This window comes from Melozone crissalis, unplaced genomic scaffold (genome assembly GCF_028551555.1).
Source record: "Melozone crissalis strain CALT ecotype California unplaced genomic scaffold, PUWL_Pcris_2 ptg000019l_1, whole genome shotgun sequence".
Classification (NCBI taxonomy): domain Eukaryota; kingdom Metazoa; phylum Chordata; class Aves; order Passeriformes; family Passerellidae; genus Melozone; species Melozone crissalis.
The window spans coordinates 14368184-14386221 of NW_026535797.1; the positions used below are offsets into that span (position 1 = coordinate 14368184).

At 62.2% G+C, this 18038-nt stretch overlaps 4 protein-coding genes across 5 annotated transcripts; 2 read left to right on the plus strand and 2 right to left on the minus strand.

Annotated features, from left to right (window-relative positions):
• Positions 1–699: 699 nt before the first annotated feature.
• AVPI1 (arginine vasopressin induced 1) lies at positions 700–1668 on the minus strand. The gene is made up of 3 exons (XM_054277294.1): positions 1578–1668; positions 989–1283; positions 700–908 (listed from the first exon to the last, which is right to left on the minus strand). Exons 1-3 carry the CDS (start codon positions 1666–1668, stop codon positions 839–841), a joined length of 456 nt encoding a protein of 151 aa, XP_054133269.1. The 3' UTR covers positions 700–838.
• A 583-nt stretch (positions 1669–2251) lies between these two features.
• On the plus strand, positions 2252–3138 carry MARVELD1 (MARVEL domain containing 1). Its single transcript, XM_054277341.1, has one exon. It carries the CDS (start codon positions 2252–2254, stop codon positions 2777–2779), a length of 528 nt encoding a protein of 175 aa, XP_054133316.1. The 3' UTR covers positions 2780–3138.
• Positions 3139–6065: 2927 nt separating this feature from the next.
• ZFYVE27 (zinc finger FYVE-type containing 27) lies at positions 6066–10949 on the plus strand. 2 transcript variants are annotated; one of them, XM_054276813.1, is made up of 12 exons: positions 6066–6299; positions 6383–6453; positions 6524–6710; positions 6865–6960; positions 7150–7262; positions 7940–8070; positions 8433–8504; positions 8657–8677; positions 8867–9011; positions 9305–9351; positions 9829–9910; positions 10132–10949. In XM_054276813.1, exons 1-12 carry the CDS (start codon positions 6103–6105, stop codon positions 10194–10196), a joined length of 1227 nt encoding a protein of 408 aa, XP_054132788.1. In that variant the 5' UTR covers positions 6066–6102; the 3' UTR covers positions 10197–10949. The 2 variants fall into 2 exon arrangements, with proteins under 2 accessions (XP_054132788.1, XP_054132790.1); XM_054276815.1 differs by lacking the exon at positions 8657–8677.
• Positions 10950–14065: 3116 nt separating this feature from the next.
• SFRP5 (secreted frizzled related protein 5) lies at positions 14066–16079 on the minus strand. Its single transcript, XM_054277261.1, has 3 exons — positions 15548–16079; positions 14802–14879; positions 14066–14406 (listed from the first exon to the last, which is right to left on the minus strand). Exons 1-3 carry the CDS (start codon positions 16077–16079, stop codon positions 14066–14068), a joined length of 951 nt encoding a protein of 316 aa, XP_054133236.1.
• Positions 16080–18038: the final 1959 nt, after the last annotated feature.

Below are 18038 nucleotides of genomic sequence, written 5' to 3' on the forward strand. Positions count from 1 at the left end.
CTTGTCTGCTCATGCTGGACATTGAAGGCAAGCAGCTGCCCAGGCTATCTCTTGGCATCCTGTGTCTGCAGATGCTGCTCCAGTCTCTCCTGGGCCCAGTGGCTCTTGGAGAGGGAGCTCTGGAGGCTGGAGATGAGGCTGCCCAGCTGCTGCTTCTCCTCCTCGAAGTGGCCACATTCAGACTGCAAGGCTGCTTCCTGTAGCTGCTTCTCCTTCAGCCACAGGACCATGGCCTGGAGTTTTGTTCTTTTGGCAGTGAGGCTGAATACTTCCTGCTTCAGCTCCTCAAGCTTCAGAATATCCCCCATGACTTCTCCGTTCTGCTGAGCACTACACTCTTCCAGCTTGGCCAGGTGGTCTTCCAGCAGAGAAATCTCTCCCTGGAGAATCTCTATTCTCTCTTCCTCGTGTTCCTTTTCATGAAGGGCAGCATGTAGCTTGCTCTTCAGTTGTCCCTGTGACTGTGCCAGGGCAGTTACTGTGTGACTGTGCACTGGAACAGATTGCCCAGAGAGGCTGTGGAGTCTCCCTCACAAGGGATATTCAGGAACCATCTGAATCTGATGCTGTGACATCTGCTCTAAGATGAACCTGCTTAAACAGGGAGGATGGAACAGATGACCCACAGGTCTGTTCCCACCTCACCTGTGATGTGGGGCTGTTCCCTTTGCACTAAGTGCTGTACAACAGCCTGGACCATGGTTCTGCCACTCAGGGATGGGCAGGACACAACCAGAGCCTCACCCAGGCACCACTGTCCACCCTTTATTAACCATTCATTGCACCCTGCCCAGTACACTTAGGGTCCTTGGAAGGCTGCTCGCCGCGGCCCAGCCGCTCAGCGCTGCTGCATGGAGCCCGAGCCCCTCTTGGCCCCGCAGTCACCCTCCAGCTTCTTCTCCGCGATCCTACGGGCAAGAGCTGTGTGTTAGCGGCGTGGCCCGGCCGCACTTCCCCCGGTTGCCCCGCCTCCGCGACCCGTACCTACCGAAGGTGTTCGAAGCGCCGTAGCGCGGCCATCCCACCGCCGGGCTGGGCTGTCCGTCGCCGCCGGAGCCGCCGCAGGGCCCGCGCCATGCGCCGCTGGCCCGCGTACCGCCAGACGAGGCGGGCGCGCTCCTCGGGCCGCTCGGCCCCGCCGCTCCGGAACAGGCTCCGCAGCTCTCGCAGCCCCACGCCCTGGAAGATGTTGGCCGAGGCCCGCTTGCGGGCGCGGGCTGCGGGCGCCGGCCGTCCCGGAGAGTCGCTCACCACCGAGGCCGGAGTGCCCGTGGCCTTGGCCGCTGCGGGCACCGAACAGTCGGCGTCAGGCTCCGGTCTCGCCGCTCGGTCCGGTCCGCCTCCCCCGGGATCCGGCGCGGATGCCCAGTGAGGAAGGGGGACCGTCGGGTTAAGGGCGGTCCGGGATGCCGGGCAGGGGGCCAGCCGCACAGGCGTGGCCGCCCGGGAACGCGGGAGACGCCCCGGCTCGGGCCGGGGCACGCAAGTCCGGTCCCGCCCTGCCCGGGGCGCTGGGCCCCGCCGTGACTCACTTTCGCTCCAACGCTGCCCCGCACCCACCGGCCCCTCGCACAGACCTGGCGGTGGCGGCTCCGCCTGGTGCCCGCTGCGTTCCCGGACCCGCTTCGCGCCACCGCGCCGGGGTCTCGCCGCAGCCGCGCGCCCCATTCATTCACCGCTGCGTGCCGGCCCCGCCCCCCCACGATTCCCGCCCGCCTCCCGCTGCCACGGCCAATCGGCGCCGAGGGGCGCGGCTGCCCCGCCTCGCTGGAGGCCACGTGGCAGATGACGTCACGGGCGGGGTGCGAGGCCTCGCCCCTGGGCGGGGCCCCGCCGCTCGGCACTCCGGAGGGAATCCCGGATGACGTACGGGGAGCCCCGGCGCGCGCCCCCCGCCGGCCGCCGCACGGGGTCCCGGTGCGCTGTCCCTGCGCCCCGCCGCCGGCATCGGTCGCCCTCTCCCACGTCCTCCCGCCGCCCCTCGCGCCCCGCGTTGTGGCCCGCCCCGGCGGCAGCTGGACGGGAGAGGCGCGGCGGTCCCTGCCCGACGGCGCATCCGCCGCGGCCCTCGGGTGTCCGATGGGCTGGCGGGAGGTGCGGCGGGGCGCGGAGGCGGGGCAGGGAGGAGAGGAGAGAGGCCCCGCGCGGGGAGGACCGCTAAGTGCCAGATGTTTGGCAACAGCCAGGGAGGAAGTCGCTGCCGGGGCCCTGAGTCCCGCCCGAGCAGCGCCGGAGTAGGCAGGGCCGCGCCATGGCCCGCACGGCTCCCCCGACGGTGCCGCCGCCCCCGGGGCCGCCGGCCCGCGGCTCTCTCAGCCTCCATCGCGCCTTCCTGCGGAGCCCGCTGGGCCTGCTACGCCTGGGGCAGCTGGCTCTGGGCGCTGCCTTCTGGGTGACGGTAGCGGCTCATAAGTACGAAGGGGCGGCCCACTTCGCTCTGTTTGCCGCCGTCCTCGTCTGGCTCCTCACCCTGGCCCTCTTCGGGCTGAGCCTGCTGGGGCGCTGGGAGCTGGTGCCCTGGTTGGGCTCCCGCTGGCTCCTCACCAACCTGGTGCACGACCTGGCACTGGGTGTGGGGCTCTACGCAGCTGCCACCGGCATCATGGGTCACAAGGCCAAGCAGAGAAGCTTTTGCAACCTGCCGGGCTACAGCCAGCACTGCCTGTACAGTGCCTACCTGAGCGCCTCCATCTGCGGGGGCATCACTGCCTGCCTGTACCTCTTCTCCGGCCTCTACTGCCTGTTGCGGCGTTGCCAGGACCAGCGAGACATCATCTGACATCCCGTGCCACTTGACTCCCCTTCTCAGCCGCAGACAGAACACAGCCTGTCTTTGGGATGAAACGACCCTGCCACCCCATCCCCTCCTGGCTGACTGCACTGCAATTCCTCCAGAGACTCCTGCACAGACGGATGGACAGACAGAGGCCTTCGCCGAGCACGGCTTCCCCTGCAGAGCACCGAGACAGCATGGACACCGAGCCACTGCACAGGCCCTTCTCCCAGCCCTGGACAGACTTAGGATACTGCAAGTGGAAGGACCCAAATGGAGAGCCCCTAAGAGGGATACCAATCTTTGGGAGCCCCCCTAGGACTCAAGCCAAAATCCCCTGGTCTTGCCAGTGCTGCATGCTCAGGTGGGTGCTTTTCCCTGGGGTAGAGGGGGGACTGGCCTGGTGGAGCTGAGCTGGGGGCAGCAGTGCCTAGGGGAGTTGGATGGGCATAACCCCCCCTGACCTGCGGGCAGCCCCATCTTGCCATTCCAGCTGCCAGGCGCCTCCACAATTCCCTAACGGAGGCTCTGAACTTGGCTTCCCCAGCCTGGGCCCCTCCTTCTGTCTGGCCTGAAAACATCCTTTATCTTACTGGAGCCCTAAAGGGCTCAGTGCCTCCCTGCCCTGCACTCGAGGGGTGTAGAGACACTCAGTACTGCACAGCCAGATCCAGCATCACCCCAGTCCAGTTTGGAAACTGAGCAGGGCAGCAAGGCCTCCATTGCTGTGCAGGGAGGGGAAGGACAAGGGGAGCCGTAACCTGTTCTGTGACTCTGGGCAGGGGGGAAATTCCTCCAGCCCTGGAGTTTGTGTAGTCCTGGGATGGGGCCAGGTGCCCCAGAGGTTGAGGGGAGCCAGTCATGGGGTTGTTCTCTCCTCCTGCTGTCCCTGCAGAGAGGTTTGTGGCTCCAAATCACCAGAGCCACTGAACCAGCCCTGGGGCCAGACTACTCCAAAAGGGACAAAAACAGCCTTGCTGATGATTCTGGAGACCAGCCTGCAGCCCTGCCTGTCTCTGGCACACTTGGTTTATCATCCTGGAAAATCTTCATCTCTGGACTCTGTGGGACTGGGCCTGGAGACTGTGGTGAGGTGGAGGGGAAGGGTGAGCACTGCAGCAGTCTGTGCTGGCACTCTGGCCATGGGGGAGCTGGGGCCAGGCATTGTGGGAGCACAACCTATCTTGGAGAACAGAAGAGGACACTGGCACTGGAGCCAGCCCAGCCCTGGATCAGCCTCCAGAACCCACCAGGTGCCAAGCCCTGACGACGCCATGTAGGGCTGACTAGAGAAATGGGCACCTAGAGACAGAATTTTTGGAGCAGTGCCACACTAGGGCTGCCCTGCCACAAGCCCTCCTCACCCTGCCTGAAGGCAGGTCTCTATTGCTCTCGGTTCAAGGGAGGGTCTGCTCCCATCTCTCTGTAGACTTAGATCAGACTTAGATCAGAGACAGGTGTCCCCAGCAGCTGGCCACAGCTGCCTATTGCCTGGGGTTCCCTGGCACCTTTTTTGAGGTGTAGAGCAGCAGCCATGGTTCACCTGGGGCCTTGAAGGGGTCTGGGATTGGTACTGGGTCGCCACTTCCATCATGATGTGCTGTGCCAGTGCATACCCCGTCATGCCCCAGGCCATGTACCTTGGGCAGGACATGCTGTCTGTGCCCTGTGTCAAGGCTGGGCCCTGACACCGCCTGCCCCTGCCTTACTCTGGTGCAGCCCCTGGCCCAGGCTGTCCAAAATGCCCTCGGTGCTTCTGCCACCACAAGTGCCTTCTCCTGGCTTTCTGCAGCCCTGTCTGTCACACCAGCTCTATCCCCCTACAGCCTCCTTTCAGGTGCCAATGGATTCACCTTCCAAATAAAGCAATATTGGCGCTCACTGAGTGTGTGGGGCTTTGTGCCGGAGCTGGAATCTGCTGGGTATGAGGTCTGAGCTGAGATCACACCCAGCTCTGTAGCCCTGCACTCTGGGGCCTCTCTGCTTGGAGTCTCTGGCCATAATCATGAAGTCCTGGGGTGCTCTGGGATCACAGGGAGGCTCTCTCATGCTGAGCCACTGCTCCTACTAGAGAGGCTTAAGCCTCTGCCCTTGGGGACAGGGGCTATCCCTGGCCCTGCTGCATGTCCAGAGACTGGGCACAGCCTGATGCTCACATGGGGCTCTGGACAGAGCAGAGGGAGGCCAAGTCCCAGGGCTTTGGTATGGGATGTACTGAGGACAGGATGTAGCTGCATTCCTATGGGCTTCGTCACTTGGTGCTGAAAGGGCCCTCTGTCTGCCCAGGGCACCATGGGCAGCCATGTACACATGGAATGCCCCTTGGTGGGTCAGGGGCCAATGGAGGGCTGCCTGCATCTCCCCGGCCTGGCCACAGCTCTGGGACACACTCTTGGGACAGAGTTGAGTCTGGGACCTGGGCCTGCAGCTGAGGTGTCACTGGGTTCCCCCTTGTGCCCATGGGACACATGCCCTGTTCATCAGAGGCTGCAGGCAGTCGGCAGCAGCACTGTACCCTCATTGTCCAAGAGCCAGCACAGAATTATAACAAGGTTACAACTTTTGGCATCAGACAGAATCCAGGATCCCCAGAGCATCCCTGGGAGCCAGCATCTCTGCTCTACTGCAAGCACCTTGTAGGACGGCCCATGGTGCCCTGAGCAGTGCGAGCAGGGCTGCAGGCCGCTGGGCAGGACAGTGCCAGTGCACCCAGGGCTTGGCTGCTTTGGGGGTATGGAGGGGCAGGGAATGAGCTGCCAGCCACGCTCAGGGCCGGTGGGGAACCTGCTGCTCCCCTCCAGGCATTCGGTGTGAGGCTGCTCCCTGGTCTCCCCTCGGGGAGAGGCGGCCCAGCAACCTCACGGGGACAAACCCACCGTGACCGACACAGCTGGATGCAGGCCACGCCAAGACCCAGACTGGGACTGAGCCCTGAACCTGGATTAGACCCGGATCAGTGCCCAGCCCTGGACTGGGATCGGATCCAGGCTGTGAGCCCTACACCACAGCACACCCAAATCGGGACCGGGCCGGGACCGACCCCCGTGTCTAGACCGAGCCCACCGAGACTCCGCCCCGCGCCTCCCGCCCAGGGCGTGCCGGCCCACAGGCCCCAGCCGGGCGGCGGGCACGCAGCGCGGGCGGAGCCGGGCGGGCCCGGAGCGCCGGGCGCGGCCCGTTCCCGTTCCCGTTCCCCGCGGGCGGGGCTCCCGGCGCGCCGCTCCCATTGGCCGCGCGGAGCTCACGGCGCGCCCGTCGCGTCACGGGAGCGCGCGGCGGTGTCGGGCCCAGCGCGGCGGGGCCGCTCGGCTCCCGGTCCCGGTCCCGTCATGCAGGCGGTGGAGCGGGACGGGGCGGCAGGCGGCCCCGAAGGGGCGGCGGGAGCTGCTGAGGCCCCGCCGGAGCCGTCGCCGCCCAAGGCCGCCGCTGCTTTCGACCTGCTGGAGCTGGTGCGGAGCTACCGGCGGCTGGAGCTCTACCTGGAGCCGCTGCGGGACGCCGCCGACGGTGTCCGCTCCCTCCTCCGGTAGGTGCGGGCTGGGGCGGGACCGGGACCGGGACCGGGACCGTGCCCGGGTCTCATGTCCCTGGCCTTCCCCCTGTCGGCAGGTGGCAGCGGCCTGTGTGCTCTCTCCTGGTCTGCCTCGGCCTCAACTTCCTGCTGCTCACCCTCGGCCAAGGTGCGTCCCGGGGGTCGGGGCTGCTCCCGTTCCCGGACCCTCGCGGCTGACGCTGTCCCACCTCTTGCAGCTGCCTGGTACTCGGTGCTCGCCCTGCTGGTGGCGGTGCCGGCCCTGCTGGGCTACCTGCAGGAGACGTGCCGGGCCCGGCCCTCGGAGCCGGAGCTGGTGCGCAGGAGGTACCACAGCATCCGCAGGGAGGATCTGCGCAAGGTGCAGCTCTCGCGGCAGGAGGCCATCGCCCAGGTCAAGAGCTTGTGAGTGCCGGGCCCTCCCCAGCGCTGGGGCTGTGGGGGCCTCTGCAGCCACAAAGGCTTCTTGGAGGCTGTAGGGGCTCCTGCTGTAACCCACGTAAATGTGGGGAACGAGGGTGTGCATTTGTGGGGTTTTTTGTGACTGTCTCGTTCGCAGCCTGATCCAGCTGGAGGGGTTTCTGAACGGGATGTGCTGCAGCTGTGAGGCAGTGTACCGTGTGCTGTACTGGGAGAACCCCACTGTCTCTTCCCAGTGAGTAGTGCTGGCTCAGGCACCCTGGGGTGGGCTTGGTGGGGAGAGAGGCTCAGCCAGGCCTGTGGTGCTGTGTTTGATTTGTTTGGTACTTGGAGAGAACAGATAGAACACCAGATGAAGGAAGGAGTTTTATGCTGTTGTGTGAGTTGCTCTGAATTGACCACAGTATCCTGCTGTTTTCCACAGGTTTTATGGGGCACTACTGGGCACTATCTGTGTCCTCTACCTGCTGCCCCTCTGCTGGGTCCTGGCCATCCTCAATAGCACCCTCTTTCTGGGCAACACCCAGTTCTATCAAGGTATGAGACTTGGCTGGAAGTGCCCTGTGTGAGATGGGTTGGAGAAGGGCCCTCTGAAGCCAGGGATCCTTCCCTGGACCTCTCCCTCACATGAGCCCACTGTCCCGTGTCAGGGCCATAGACCCTGAACCCCTGTGAAGGCAATGATGCCCTAGGTGTGGTGCTCAGCAGCCCAGGGTGGGTGGTGTGCTCCTGGGGCTCAGCTGTTGGAGGTGAGAGTCTCTCCTGATGTGTGTTCCAGCGCAGGTGCTGTTTCATTTTCTTCTCTGTGGTGTGGCAAACCAGGGTCTGTCAATGCAGGCTGTGTGTGAGCCTCTCCATCTCTCTTGATCCCTGACCCTGCTCTTCAGGACTTCAAACACATTCAGTGCCTGTGGCAGTGTATGACACAGGCTTGAAAACATGCCATTGGAAGGGAGAGGAGCCCTCTTCTGTGGCTCGTGCTGGAGGAGTGTTGGATGTGTCTGAGCTGTGATGTTAGCTCCTGCCATTCCCTGTCCTGAACTGGGGCAGGTGGTGGTGGTGGGGGGGCGAGCTTCCTTTCTGTCCTAGCTTTCATATGTGAACAGAGGAGTGTGTCAATGCCCCATCTTGAACTTGGAGATCAGGCTTTTGTGTGATGTGGCTGGGAGCAGGGAAATGCCACCCTACTCCAGCTGTACTCCCCTTTTTACCAGTGATAAGGGAGCTCAAGGCCTCCATTGAGCAGTGTGTGGGCTCCAAACCCCTCGAGAGCACTCCAGAACCTGCTGAACCCCTGCCACCAGCTGCTGCCCCAGATCGGACTCCCACCCCCACCAGTGCCGAGGTGAGAGAGGGGCAGGGCTGGCACTTGTGGGATGGGAGCTGCAGAGTCAGCCCTTGGGTCTGACCGTGCCTGTGTCCCTCCACACACAAACTTCTCCCAGCTGCCAGCTTTGCTGGAAGCCTGTGAGCCGCTCCTGAGTTACTGGGATGCTGCTCTCTGCCCTGAGGGCTTGTCTCAGTCCTTTTGCCACATGTAAGGATGTGGTCTGAGGAGGCAGGGGCTAATCTCACCTTCTGACACTTGTGTCATCTGTGAGGCTGCCTGGGGCCAGATCCATTGTCCTGGAACCTGCCCAGAAATGCAGGGCCACCTTTGGACAGGGGCAGGGGAACAGCAGGACTAACTTAGTGAATCTCTTGTAGGACCTTACCCCTGGCAGTGTGGAGGAAGCAGAGGAGGCAGAACCTGATGAAGAGTTCAAAGATGCAATTGAGGTTTGAGGCTGGTTGGGGTGGGGCAGCTGAGGTGGGAAAGGGACAAAGACCTTGCTGAGCAAATTGGGTGCTCAGAGAGAGTGACTGTGGGGCTGGGTGCCTCTGACTCTGTGTGTGCTCACTCTCCTCTCTGTCCCATGCTGCGGGAAAAGGAGAACCAGCTGCTGGTCATGGTGAGTACTGCCATGCCAGGGTGTGGGATCTCCTCCCAGCTGGAGCTTTGCCTGGTTTGCTGGTGGCTTGTAGAAATGCCAGGTGCAGCACCCAGTTTGTTGGGTGCCTGCCTCTGGCATGGGCTGCCCTGCAGCCCTCAGAGTGCCCCCAGCCACCCTGCTGTGCTCAGCTGGCTCTGCTCTCTGCAGGAGGATGATGAGAGCTCTCAGTGCTCAGCAGATTTTGACCTCAGCCTCCCAGACAATGGTTTTATGAGCAAGAATGAGGTGATCCGCAGCAAGGTGTCCCGCCTGACCGAGCGCCTGCGCAAGCGCTACCCCAGCAACAACTTCGGTGAGTGTGGGAGCAGGTGCTGCTGGGGAGCTCAGCACCTGGGCTCTGTGCTGCTCCCAGTGGTGACCCGAGGACTGGGAGAGGGTGTGTGGTGTGTGCTAGCCTGTGCTCACACCTCCAGTGACCTTTTCCACTCCTTGGGGAGAATGGTCCCAGCGCTCCTGGGAAGGGCAAACACGGAAGGTGCAGCAATGTCACCTCTGAGCCGAGCCTTTACAACAACTACAGATGCTCTTGTGCCACTTGCAGCCCCAGGCAGCAGAGCCCTGCCTGACCTCTGCTCTTTCTTTCAGGGAACTGCACGGGCTGTGCTGCCACCTTCTCTGTGCTCAAAAAGAGGGTGAGTCTTCAGCTTCTGTCCCAGCTTGCTGTCTGCACCTGGGGCAGAGGTGTTGCTCATGTCTGGCTTGCCCCAGCTTTCCCCAGCAGTTCAGGTGTCTGGCCTCGGTCACAGCCCAAATGACCTCAGCTAAATGCTGGGTGTTGTCACAAGCCTAATGGGACCAGAGATCCCTTGTGTTGTACAGTATTTGTCTATTTACTCCTTTGGAAGCTGCCTCAGGCCAAACCCATGTGTTATTGTAGAAGGTACCTGCTCTGTGCCCTGGTTTAGTCCATTTCCTGTGGCCTTTGTGGTGAAGTAGAGCATAGGTCTGCTAGTAGGAATGACCTGTTGCCTTATCTGAGCCCTGTGTGCAATGCTTGGCACACAGTCTGTGGGCAGCTCTCGGAAGGAGGTATAGACTTTTCACCCCTTTCACTTATTCCCGGGTTAGTGTGATAGACATCTGCGTCTCACCTCCATCTTTCTCCACAGCGGAGCTGCAGTAACTGTGGGAACAGCTTCTGCTCCAGGTGTTGTTCCTTCAAAGTCCCCAAGGCTGTGATGGGAGCCACGGGTGAGTTGAAAGGTGGAGGGAAGAGCTGCTGCTTCCCCCTGTTCTGTGTGCCCAGGCATTTGCCCCAGCCCTGGTGGGGAGGGGGACAGGACATGCCCAGCACAGCCTGGCTCAGGACAGAGCAGTGATGAATTTGCAGCTCTCGAAGCAGTTCTGTGGCTGGGGTCCCTAGCCCATGGTGGGAAAGGGGGATCATCTGTGACATTTGCTTTCCTTTCCAGCCCCGGAGGCTCAGAAGGAGACGGTGTTTGTGTGCGCGCTCTGCAACCAGGTGCTCATCAAGTGATGAACCAGGCCCAGCCAGCTCCTGTGTCCTGCACTGCCTGACACCTGGGACAGCGGGCAGGCACCTCTGCCACTGGGAGCCTGGAGTGTTGGGATCCCAGCATGGCATTCCCTGCCAGAGGACGCTTGCCCTTGTGCTCCTCCTGCCAGCGCCGGGCTGGACGGACCAGCCTTCCTTGCCATGCACCAGCTGGGTCGCTGTGGAGGAGCACTGCCCACGGCTGTGCCCCATCCCTGCAGCTGCTCCAAGCCCTGGGTGCTCTCTGGCACCTGCTGTGCCCTGCCACGTGCTTGCCCAGGCCCTTGGGCCTGGCTCAGTGATGGAAGAGCCATCCTTCCTACTCGTGGTCCTGCCTTCGCCTCCCGGGTGGGGCAGAACAACCTCAGGGCTCTGTCCCTACCTTTCCCAGCACTGTGCTATAAGTGACTGTATTTTTGGGATCAATTCAGAGCTCCTCCTGCGTCCCTTGGGGTCTGGACTAGCTAGGTCTTTCATCCTGGCTCAGCTGAGACTCTGCTAGTCACTCGTGTGCTCCTCAGCCTCACTGCCTGCAGGTTTAGTCTTTTACCCCCGAATTTGGCTGTAACCCGGAGGAGGAAAGAGAATGAGTTTGGACTGGGCTGTGTGGCTGGGTCTCCAGTGTGACAAAAGGCAGGAGTTGGTGCTGCTCTGTGCACTTAGTGACTGCTGCTTTCTACTACAGATTAATATATAAATGCATATAGAGAATGATCAATAAATCTCTTGTCCTCAGCTGGCTCTTGTGTCATACCAGTAAAAGCTGTCCCAGGTCACTCTGACACCTCTGTGGCTTTGGCCCTGCTGTCCTGCAGGTGCTCCTGGAGAAGTGGTGTTCTGTGCCACCGGCTCTCCACGCTTTACTGGAATTCCCATCTTGTGTCCTGCTGTAGCCTTGTTTGCCCCCTGCTCAGAGCTGTGTGCAGCTGCCTGTCAGCTGTGCCAGGGCTGGATCCTGCTGGGCTGGAGCCAGGGAGCGCCTCAGCTCTGACAGGAGCTACTGAGCTTCCTCTGCCTCCCGTGGCTGCTCCTTCCCCTGCCCTCCCCGGGTGGTGCTCCCACCAGCTGCCTGTGTGCACAAGGATGACCTTTCCTTGTGTGAACAGCAAAGCTCCCAGCTATCCCAGGAATGTGACCCTGGCTGCTGTGCAGCTGGGAGCAGCCACGGCCTGGGTCCCTGCCAGCCAGCTGCAGCTTCTCCCAAGCCAGGGAATCTGGGGGGCCAGTGCCCACCAGGCTGTGACACCCACTCGTCTGAGAAGTTGTTGGAACCCAGACCCTGCTGCAAGCTCCACATCCCCCCAGTGTGGGAGCTCCTGTGTGGCAGAGCCTCAACACTTGGCTGTGGGCTCATAAACTTCACATGGAAATTTGGAGAAAAGCTGGACTTGGCATTTGATGACGAGGGTGTCTGGCTTGTGCTGGGTGTGCAGGGGAGTGCTGTGCAGAGGGCTGAGCAGTGGGGGCAGTGAGTGGAGCAGCTGTAGCATTGGGGAGGGGGCTGTGTGGCACCACAAGAGCTGTGGGTGTGTTTGTGAGGGTGTCTGCAATGGGATATTACTGGCCTGGGAGGGACTGTGAGGGGTCAGCTTGCTCAGACAGCTGACAGTGGGAGGTGGAGGAGCCACTCATATTTCTAGAGAAAACACTTGGAGCAGTGAGCACTATGTCCATGTATGTCTGAACACTCTCTGGGAAGATGCTAATGACACAGAATACAGAGGGCTACAGATAAACTTAGGCTGTGGGAGATGGGGTTTTATTTATGCTTTTAAAGTTTTGCAGTAAAATGTAATTGACAGTGTTTATTCCTATGGAAGTGTGCTTTGCAGTCAAGCTCTGAACAAACCTAATAATATTTGAATTTTTTCCCCATTTTTTCCCCAGTGGCCAGGGAGAAATGCCCATTTCTGGTGCAAGGCTGGGGCAGGGGCTGGCTGGCCCATGTTCCTGGCTGGCTGTGGGGCCAGAGTGGGAGATCTGGGGCTCTGGAGGCTGACCAATGGGGCCAAGGCCATGCCCAAGAGGGCAGAGGGAGAAGAGGTCAGGCCAGAGCAGGGCAGGTGCCCAGTGCTCTTATCAGCCAGAAGAGGGTGGGTGCAGGGATCCTGCAGCCTCAATTTCCCTGTCCCAGGAGCTCCCTGAGGCTGGTCAGCTCTGAAGAGAAGGCAGTGGCAGGCAGGCACGGGTGGAATGTCCTGGCAGCACCTTGGGCCCCTCACCCTTTGGGATGGTGGATACCAGTTTGCACAGCAGGAATGACGGGGTCCCTCAAGCTGTCCCTTGCCAGCTGGGACTGGGGGCAGCTTGGCAGTCCAGCTGAGCTAAGGGACAGCCCTGCTGCCATCAGGGCTGGGCTGAGGGCTGCCCTGCTCATGGGGCTTTTGGGAGGGTCCTGGCCAGTGCAGGTGGGTGGCCCTAGGAATCATTTTGGCAGAGGATGGAGGCTGTGGGGGCATGGGAGGTCTGGCAGCCAAGCAGGGCTGGCAGGGAGCTGCAGAGAGGACTTTCAGATGGTATGGTATGGGGAGGGCAGGGCTGGAGACTGCCTGGTCCAATATCTGCCCCCTTTGATGCTCAGTGCCAGGCTTCTCACAAATGCTGTGAGCTCCCAGACCATGGATTTATCCCCCAGAGTGACAAAGGAAGAAAAGGAAGAAAAGGAAGAAAAGGAAGAAAAGGAAGAAAAGGAAGAAACTTCCCTGTCAAACCACTGCCAAACCCAGCTGTGAGGCTCCAGCAGCAGTGATGGCCCTGTCCCCCCATGCTGCTCATCTTGATGCCCTCCCAGGCTCCCTGGAGTGATAGGGGTGCCTGAGGCTCCAGGGATGCCTGTGACCACCAGGATCCACATCCCCTGGCTTGGCTGGACTGCCCAGGCTCAGGCTCTGGGCACAGCACCTGAGTGGGGCCAGAGCCAGATCCTGAGGTGACCTCGCTCCCTCAGGCTGCCTCACTCAGTGGGCAGGACTGGGACCCCCCTCCCAATCCTCTGGGGTCCCTGAGGGAGCACCAAGGGTTCTTACCCATGAGCTGCAGTGAGTGGCACACAGACTCCTCCGAGCGGGAATAATTTACTGTGGTGTTGGTGGGCAAGGGGTGCGTGGCTGGGTCACAGCAGGGTGTGTGCAAGGGGTGCAGCAGGGCTGCCCTGGGGCATTGGAGGTGTGAGCTGTGTGCTATGGGGAGTGGGGGAGCCCAGCAGGGGTTTGTGCAGCTCTGGGCACTCGGTCTGCAGGGAGTCAGTCTGTGGGAACAGAGGGACCTGCCTGGGCTGGGCTGGACCTCTGGAAGGCGAGATAATCCAGGGGTGGATGTGAGCTCCAGGTGAGAGCATGGGATGTGTTGGTGGGCCGGAACAGGGACTGGGGGGCTGAGGGTCCGTGGCATATCATGAGGGAGCTGAGCAAAGGACATGGCTGCAGGGGACAGCTCCCAGGTGTAGCCAAAAAGGCCAAGCAGGGATCCTAAATGAAAGCAAGGGTCTGGGCTTCTGGGTGGGGAACCCGGGAGTAGACAAGGGTGTCCAGTACAGACCAGGGCTCACAAGGATGCAGAACAAGGGTCCCAGGTCCAGACTAAGCTCTTGGACAGGGGTGAGGGTCCTGGGAGCAGAACAGGGATCCCAGGGGTGCAGAGTAGGGCTCTTGGGGGGAGGCAGGTGTCCTGGCTGTGGATCAGGGCTCCTACAAATGCAGCAGGGAATCCTGCAGGTGCACAGCTGGGTTCTGGGGCACAGCCAAGGGGCTGAGGTGAGCAGAGCTGAGCTCCTGGGGTGCAGCCAGAGAAGCCAGGGGTGGGATGTTGGGCCAGTGCAGGAGTTCTGGGAAAGGGCAGGGTGGGCAAAAACCCTAATGCTGCCCAGCCCCATAGAGCAGGGGGTGGTAGAGTGGGCAGGGGTAGGAGAACATGAACTTGACTGCAAACTTCATCTCCTTGTTGTGCTTCTGCCAGGGGTAGATGGCCAGCAGGAGCAGGCGGCCGCCCACCTTGCGGCCCATGACCAGGAAGCTGCCGCTGAGGCTGTCGAGCTGGGGGCAGGGGCAGGCACCCGCGTTCCTCATGTGCAGCACCATCTTCTTGGTGTCCTTGCGCTTCAGCGGGCCCAGTTTCAGCACCTTCTTCTTCTGGGCAGCCACCAGCCGGCGCTCCCCGTTCTCCTCCGTCACCTCCTTGATGCGCATTTTCACCACTGTGTGGGGCAGCGGGCACGGTTGGGGAGGGAGGGAGGGAGGGAGGGAGGGAGCACTGCTGGGTGCTGGGGAGGGGAGGGCCTGGGCCGGGCACCTGGGCAGGACAGGGTGCAGCCCATCCCTGGGTTGGGTCCCTGGGGAAGTCGGTGGGTGGGAAGGGGAAAGGGGTTGTTGGGGAGGGTCCAGCAGAGGCCCCCAGTGACCCTCCCAAATGTCTTCTCCCCTATCCCCCACCAATGTCTTCTCCTGTGGTGCACCCATGCCACACATGAAGGGTCCAAGGGAACGGCTCAGGAATCTCCCAGGGGCTTTCCCCATACAACCCCACCTCTGGCCAACTCCCACCCCAGCTGCCAGACCTAGGGGAGGCTGAGAAGGAGACCCCAGCACTCACCAAAGTCACTGGAGCACATCTGCTCCATCATGCCATCCGCCTTGTGCTCCATCTCACACTGGGTGCAGATCTTGGACACTGTGGTGAGAGACCAGTTAGTGTCACAGCTTCATGCTGCTGGTACTTGTCACCAGGGCCAGCTCCTCGGGGACACGCTTGGGAGAGCCCCAGCAGCTCCTCTGCTCCCTAGGTAGCTGTGCTGGGGTGATGCAGAGAGGCACAGAACACCTTGCAGGCCAGGGTCACCCCCCAGGAGGGGAGGAGAGATGGGGACACCCTCCCACCAGATGCTGGCACGTTGGAGCAGAGCAGCAGTGAGGGTGGTCCCAGCCTAAAGGCTGTCCCAGCCCTGACCCTGAGCCTAGGCTGTCTGTGGGTGATGTCCCCTCTCGTGGCTGAGGGGACAGCCTCCCTGCAGCAGCAGTGTGGGGCTGACACCGCAGGTGCAGCACGCTCTCTCCGGCTGGCATGGGACCCAGCGGCAGCAGAGGGACACAGCACTGCGGTGGATCGACCAGCGGCTCCCACCTCATCCTCTGTTCTTCCTCATCCCGGGACAGCTGGGAGCACAGTGCCCCTGGGCAATAGTGCCCAGACAAAGCTGATCCTGTGCCCGCTCCTGCCCTGTTACACATAGAGTCCTTGGCCAGCACCAGGGTTCTGGGCTGTGCTCTGAGGGGTGAAGGGACACCTGTGCAGGGGCTCCACAAGCATTCCCATCCCATCACAGTACCCTTCCCGCTTACCTGGGGGCGGCGTGGCTTTGCTGTTCCCAAACTGGACGGCGATGCAGAGCTCGTGGTCAGAGGGGAACTTGCCACAGTGCAGCATCTCAGGCCAGGGGAAGCCGTAGGACTCCATGACGGGGGCGCAGGAGTCCCGCACCACCTCGCAGAGGGAGCGGCACGGGTACACGGGCCGGTCGAGGCACACGGGGGCGAAGAGGGAGCAGAGGAAGAGTTGTGTGTCGGTGTGGCACTGCTTGGCGAGCAGGGGCACCCAGCTGCCGGCCTGCTGCTTGGCCTCGGCCATGGTCTCGTGCTCCAGCAGGTTGGGCAGCCGCATGCGCTTGTAGCCCACGTCGCGGCAGAGCTGCATGTCGGCCGGGATGTCGAGGCACTGCGGCTCCCGCCCGTAGAAGCGCCCGTGGGGCAGGCTCTCGGGCTGCCAGCCGTAGTAGTCGTAGTGCTGCCCGCCGCCCGGGGACCCCGCCAGCAGCAGCGACAGGGCCAGCAGCGCCGTGCCCCGGGAGCCCGGGGGGGTGCCCGCCTGCGGCATCGCCGCTGCCGAGCGGGACGGGAGCGTGGCTCGGCACCCTGCCTGCTCCCTTAGCGCCTCCCACGCTCGCTGCCCTTTCTAAGGAGCTTGGAGACCTCGCCGGCAGCCAATCTGCTCTGCCTGCCGGGCCCCCCGGGGCTGGCCCCCGGCTCCCCCTCGTCTGCCCGCACCGCTGCCACCTCCCTCCCTCCCTCCCTCCCTGGCACATGGTGCTCCAATGCCCCTGGCCCCACAGGGAGCCCCCCTGCATGCAGCCCCCCAGCCCACCCTGGCTCTGTGTGCCCCCAGGGTGATGCTTTCTAGAAGGGCTGGCTCGCCTGTCCATGGCGAGGTGTTGTGGCCACAGGCTGTCCCCGTTATTCACCAGTCCCGCTGCCCCCATGCCACCTGGCACCCAAGTGGCTTATTCTGCCATAGGGCAGGGGACCCTGCTCCCTACCCTGTGTCACCTCACTCCCCACTCTTTTCTCCCTAAACAACATGCTTGGGGTGCTGCGGTTTAAGGAAAGGGACATCCCAGAAGCTTCACGCTGCAGCCCTGGCAGGGGTCCTGTACCCAGGTGCCAGGTATGCCATCAACGAGGCAATGCCATGGGCATGGGGTCCTCATTCCTCATGGGTGCTTCTGCCAGCATGCACCCTGGGCAGTGCATGGTCTGCTGGCACAGGATAGCTGGGATTACACCTTCCAGCAAAGGACCTGCACCCAGGCTCTGCCAGTGCTCAGGGTGTGGGCAAAGCTAGGGCCCCAGTGACATGAGGGTCCTGCCCAGATGACATTCCCCCATTCCCTTGGAGATGGGGGGTGCAAGGCTTAAGACCCCATTAGAAACCCATTTGTCTGCAGGGGTTATCTGGGGCACCCCTCCCTTTCCCATGATCGATGCCCCTGCCTGGCCAGCGGGCTTTGGGCTGCTGCTGGCCCCTGCCCACCGGATAAGGCAGCTCTGTTAATGGGCTGAGAGAGCAAACAGTCCAGTGCAGGCAGTGATAGCAGCTGCTCTTTGCCCTGGGCTGGGGGCAGGGACTGTCCCCCCAGCCCTGCTGGGGTACATCTGCTTTGGGGCCATGCTGGGAACCTCAGCTGCACAGCCTGCCCTTCCCTGCAGCCTGCCCACCCTGCCCATGCCCTGTGTGCTCAGCCGCCATCACTGCATCGCCCAGTGCTGCTTGCTTCCAGCCCGAGGGTGGGCTGGGTTCATCCCACCCAGCCCGGAGATGGCACCATTAATGTGTAACTGCCGGGGAGCCCGATAAGATACAGCAGCCTCTTATCAGGGCTGCCTGGTAGCAGGAGGGAGGGTGATCGAGGCATCAGGCTGTCACGGCAGGAGTAAGATTGTCTGGAGATAAATGCTGATAGAAAATAGCTAATCCGTGATGGATGGGCTTGGGCAGGGTGTAATTGCCATGGGAGCTGGGCTGGGAAGGGCTGGTGAGGCCTGGGAGCAGAGGCAGAGGGAGGCCGGGCGTGCAGGGTGGAGCTGCCAGAGTGCCAATACTGAGCACAGTTGTGGGTGTGCCATGTCCCTGAGATGTTCCTGTGGCACTGCCAGCACTGTCCTGCTCTTTACCATGGACCAGCTCCTGGCTCTCAGCCTGCCCCATCCCACTGCCCAGTCTGGCCTCTACACGCCCAGTTCCTCCCAGGAAGGTGTTGGGGGTGCTGAGCCCTCCGTGCCAGCTGGCACCACAGCAGATGAAGGTGAGGGGGCTGGCGAGGCTGGGACTGAGCAAGCGTCTCCCTGCCAGCTGCCCTAGGCCCTCCATCTGCCATGACGCCTTCATTAGAGCCCTGAGTGACCTCCTGGCCGTGCCGCGGGGAGCAGGGCTGCCCCACAAGAGCGGTGTCTGCCCCCGTGGGGTGTCCTGGCAGCCTTACCTCGAGCTGAGTCTGTGCCTCTGCTCTGGGGAGCTCTCTGCGTTGCTTCATTAACCCTTTCCCACCCAGGATGTCCC

Coding starts and splice junctions, on each gene's coding strand:
- AVPI1 (XM_054277294.1), bottom strand. CDS start 1,668: ATGGGGCGCGCGGCTGCGGCGAGACCCCGGCGCGGTGGCGCGAAGCGG. Junction 1,284..1,577: donor GGCGGAGCCGCCACCGCCAG/GTCTGTGCGAGG, acceptor CGGTGCCCGCAG/CGGCCAAGGCCACGGGCACT. Junction 909..988: donor CGGCGCTTCGAACACCTTCG/GTAGGTACGGGT, acceptor TCTTGCCCGTAG/GATCGCGGAGAAGAAGCTGG.
- MARVELD1 (XM_054277341.1), top strand. CDS start 2,252: ATGGCCCGCACGGCTCCCCCGACGGTGCCGCCGCCCCCGGGGCCGCCG.
- ZFYVE27 (XM_054276813.1), top strand. CDS start 6,103: ATGCAGGCGGTGGAGCGGGACGGGGCGGCAGGCGGCCCCGAAGGGGCG. Junction 6,961..7,149: donor AACCCCACTGTCTCTTCCCA/GTGAGTAGTGCT, acceptor TGTTTTCCACAG/GTTTTATGGGGCACTACTGG. Junction 8,678..8,866: donor AGAACCAGCTGCTGGTCATG/GTGAGTACTGCC, acceptor TGCTCTCTGCAG/GAGGATGATGAGAGCTCTCA.
- SFRP5 (XM_054277261.1), bottom strand. CDS start 16,079: ATGCCGCAGGCGGGCACCCCCCCGGGCTCCCGGGGCACGGCGCTGCTG. Junction 14,880..15,547: donor CAAAGCCACGCCGCCCCCAG/GTAAGCGGGAAG, acceptor CTCTCACCACAG/TGTCCAAGATCTGCACCCAG. Junction 14,407..14,801: donor GATGTGCTCCAGTGACTTTG/GTGAGTGCTGGG, acceptor TGCCCCACACAG/TGGTGAAAATGCGCATCAAG.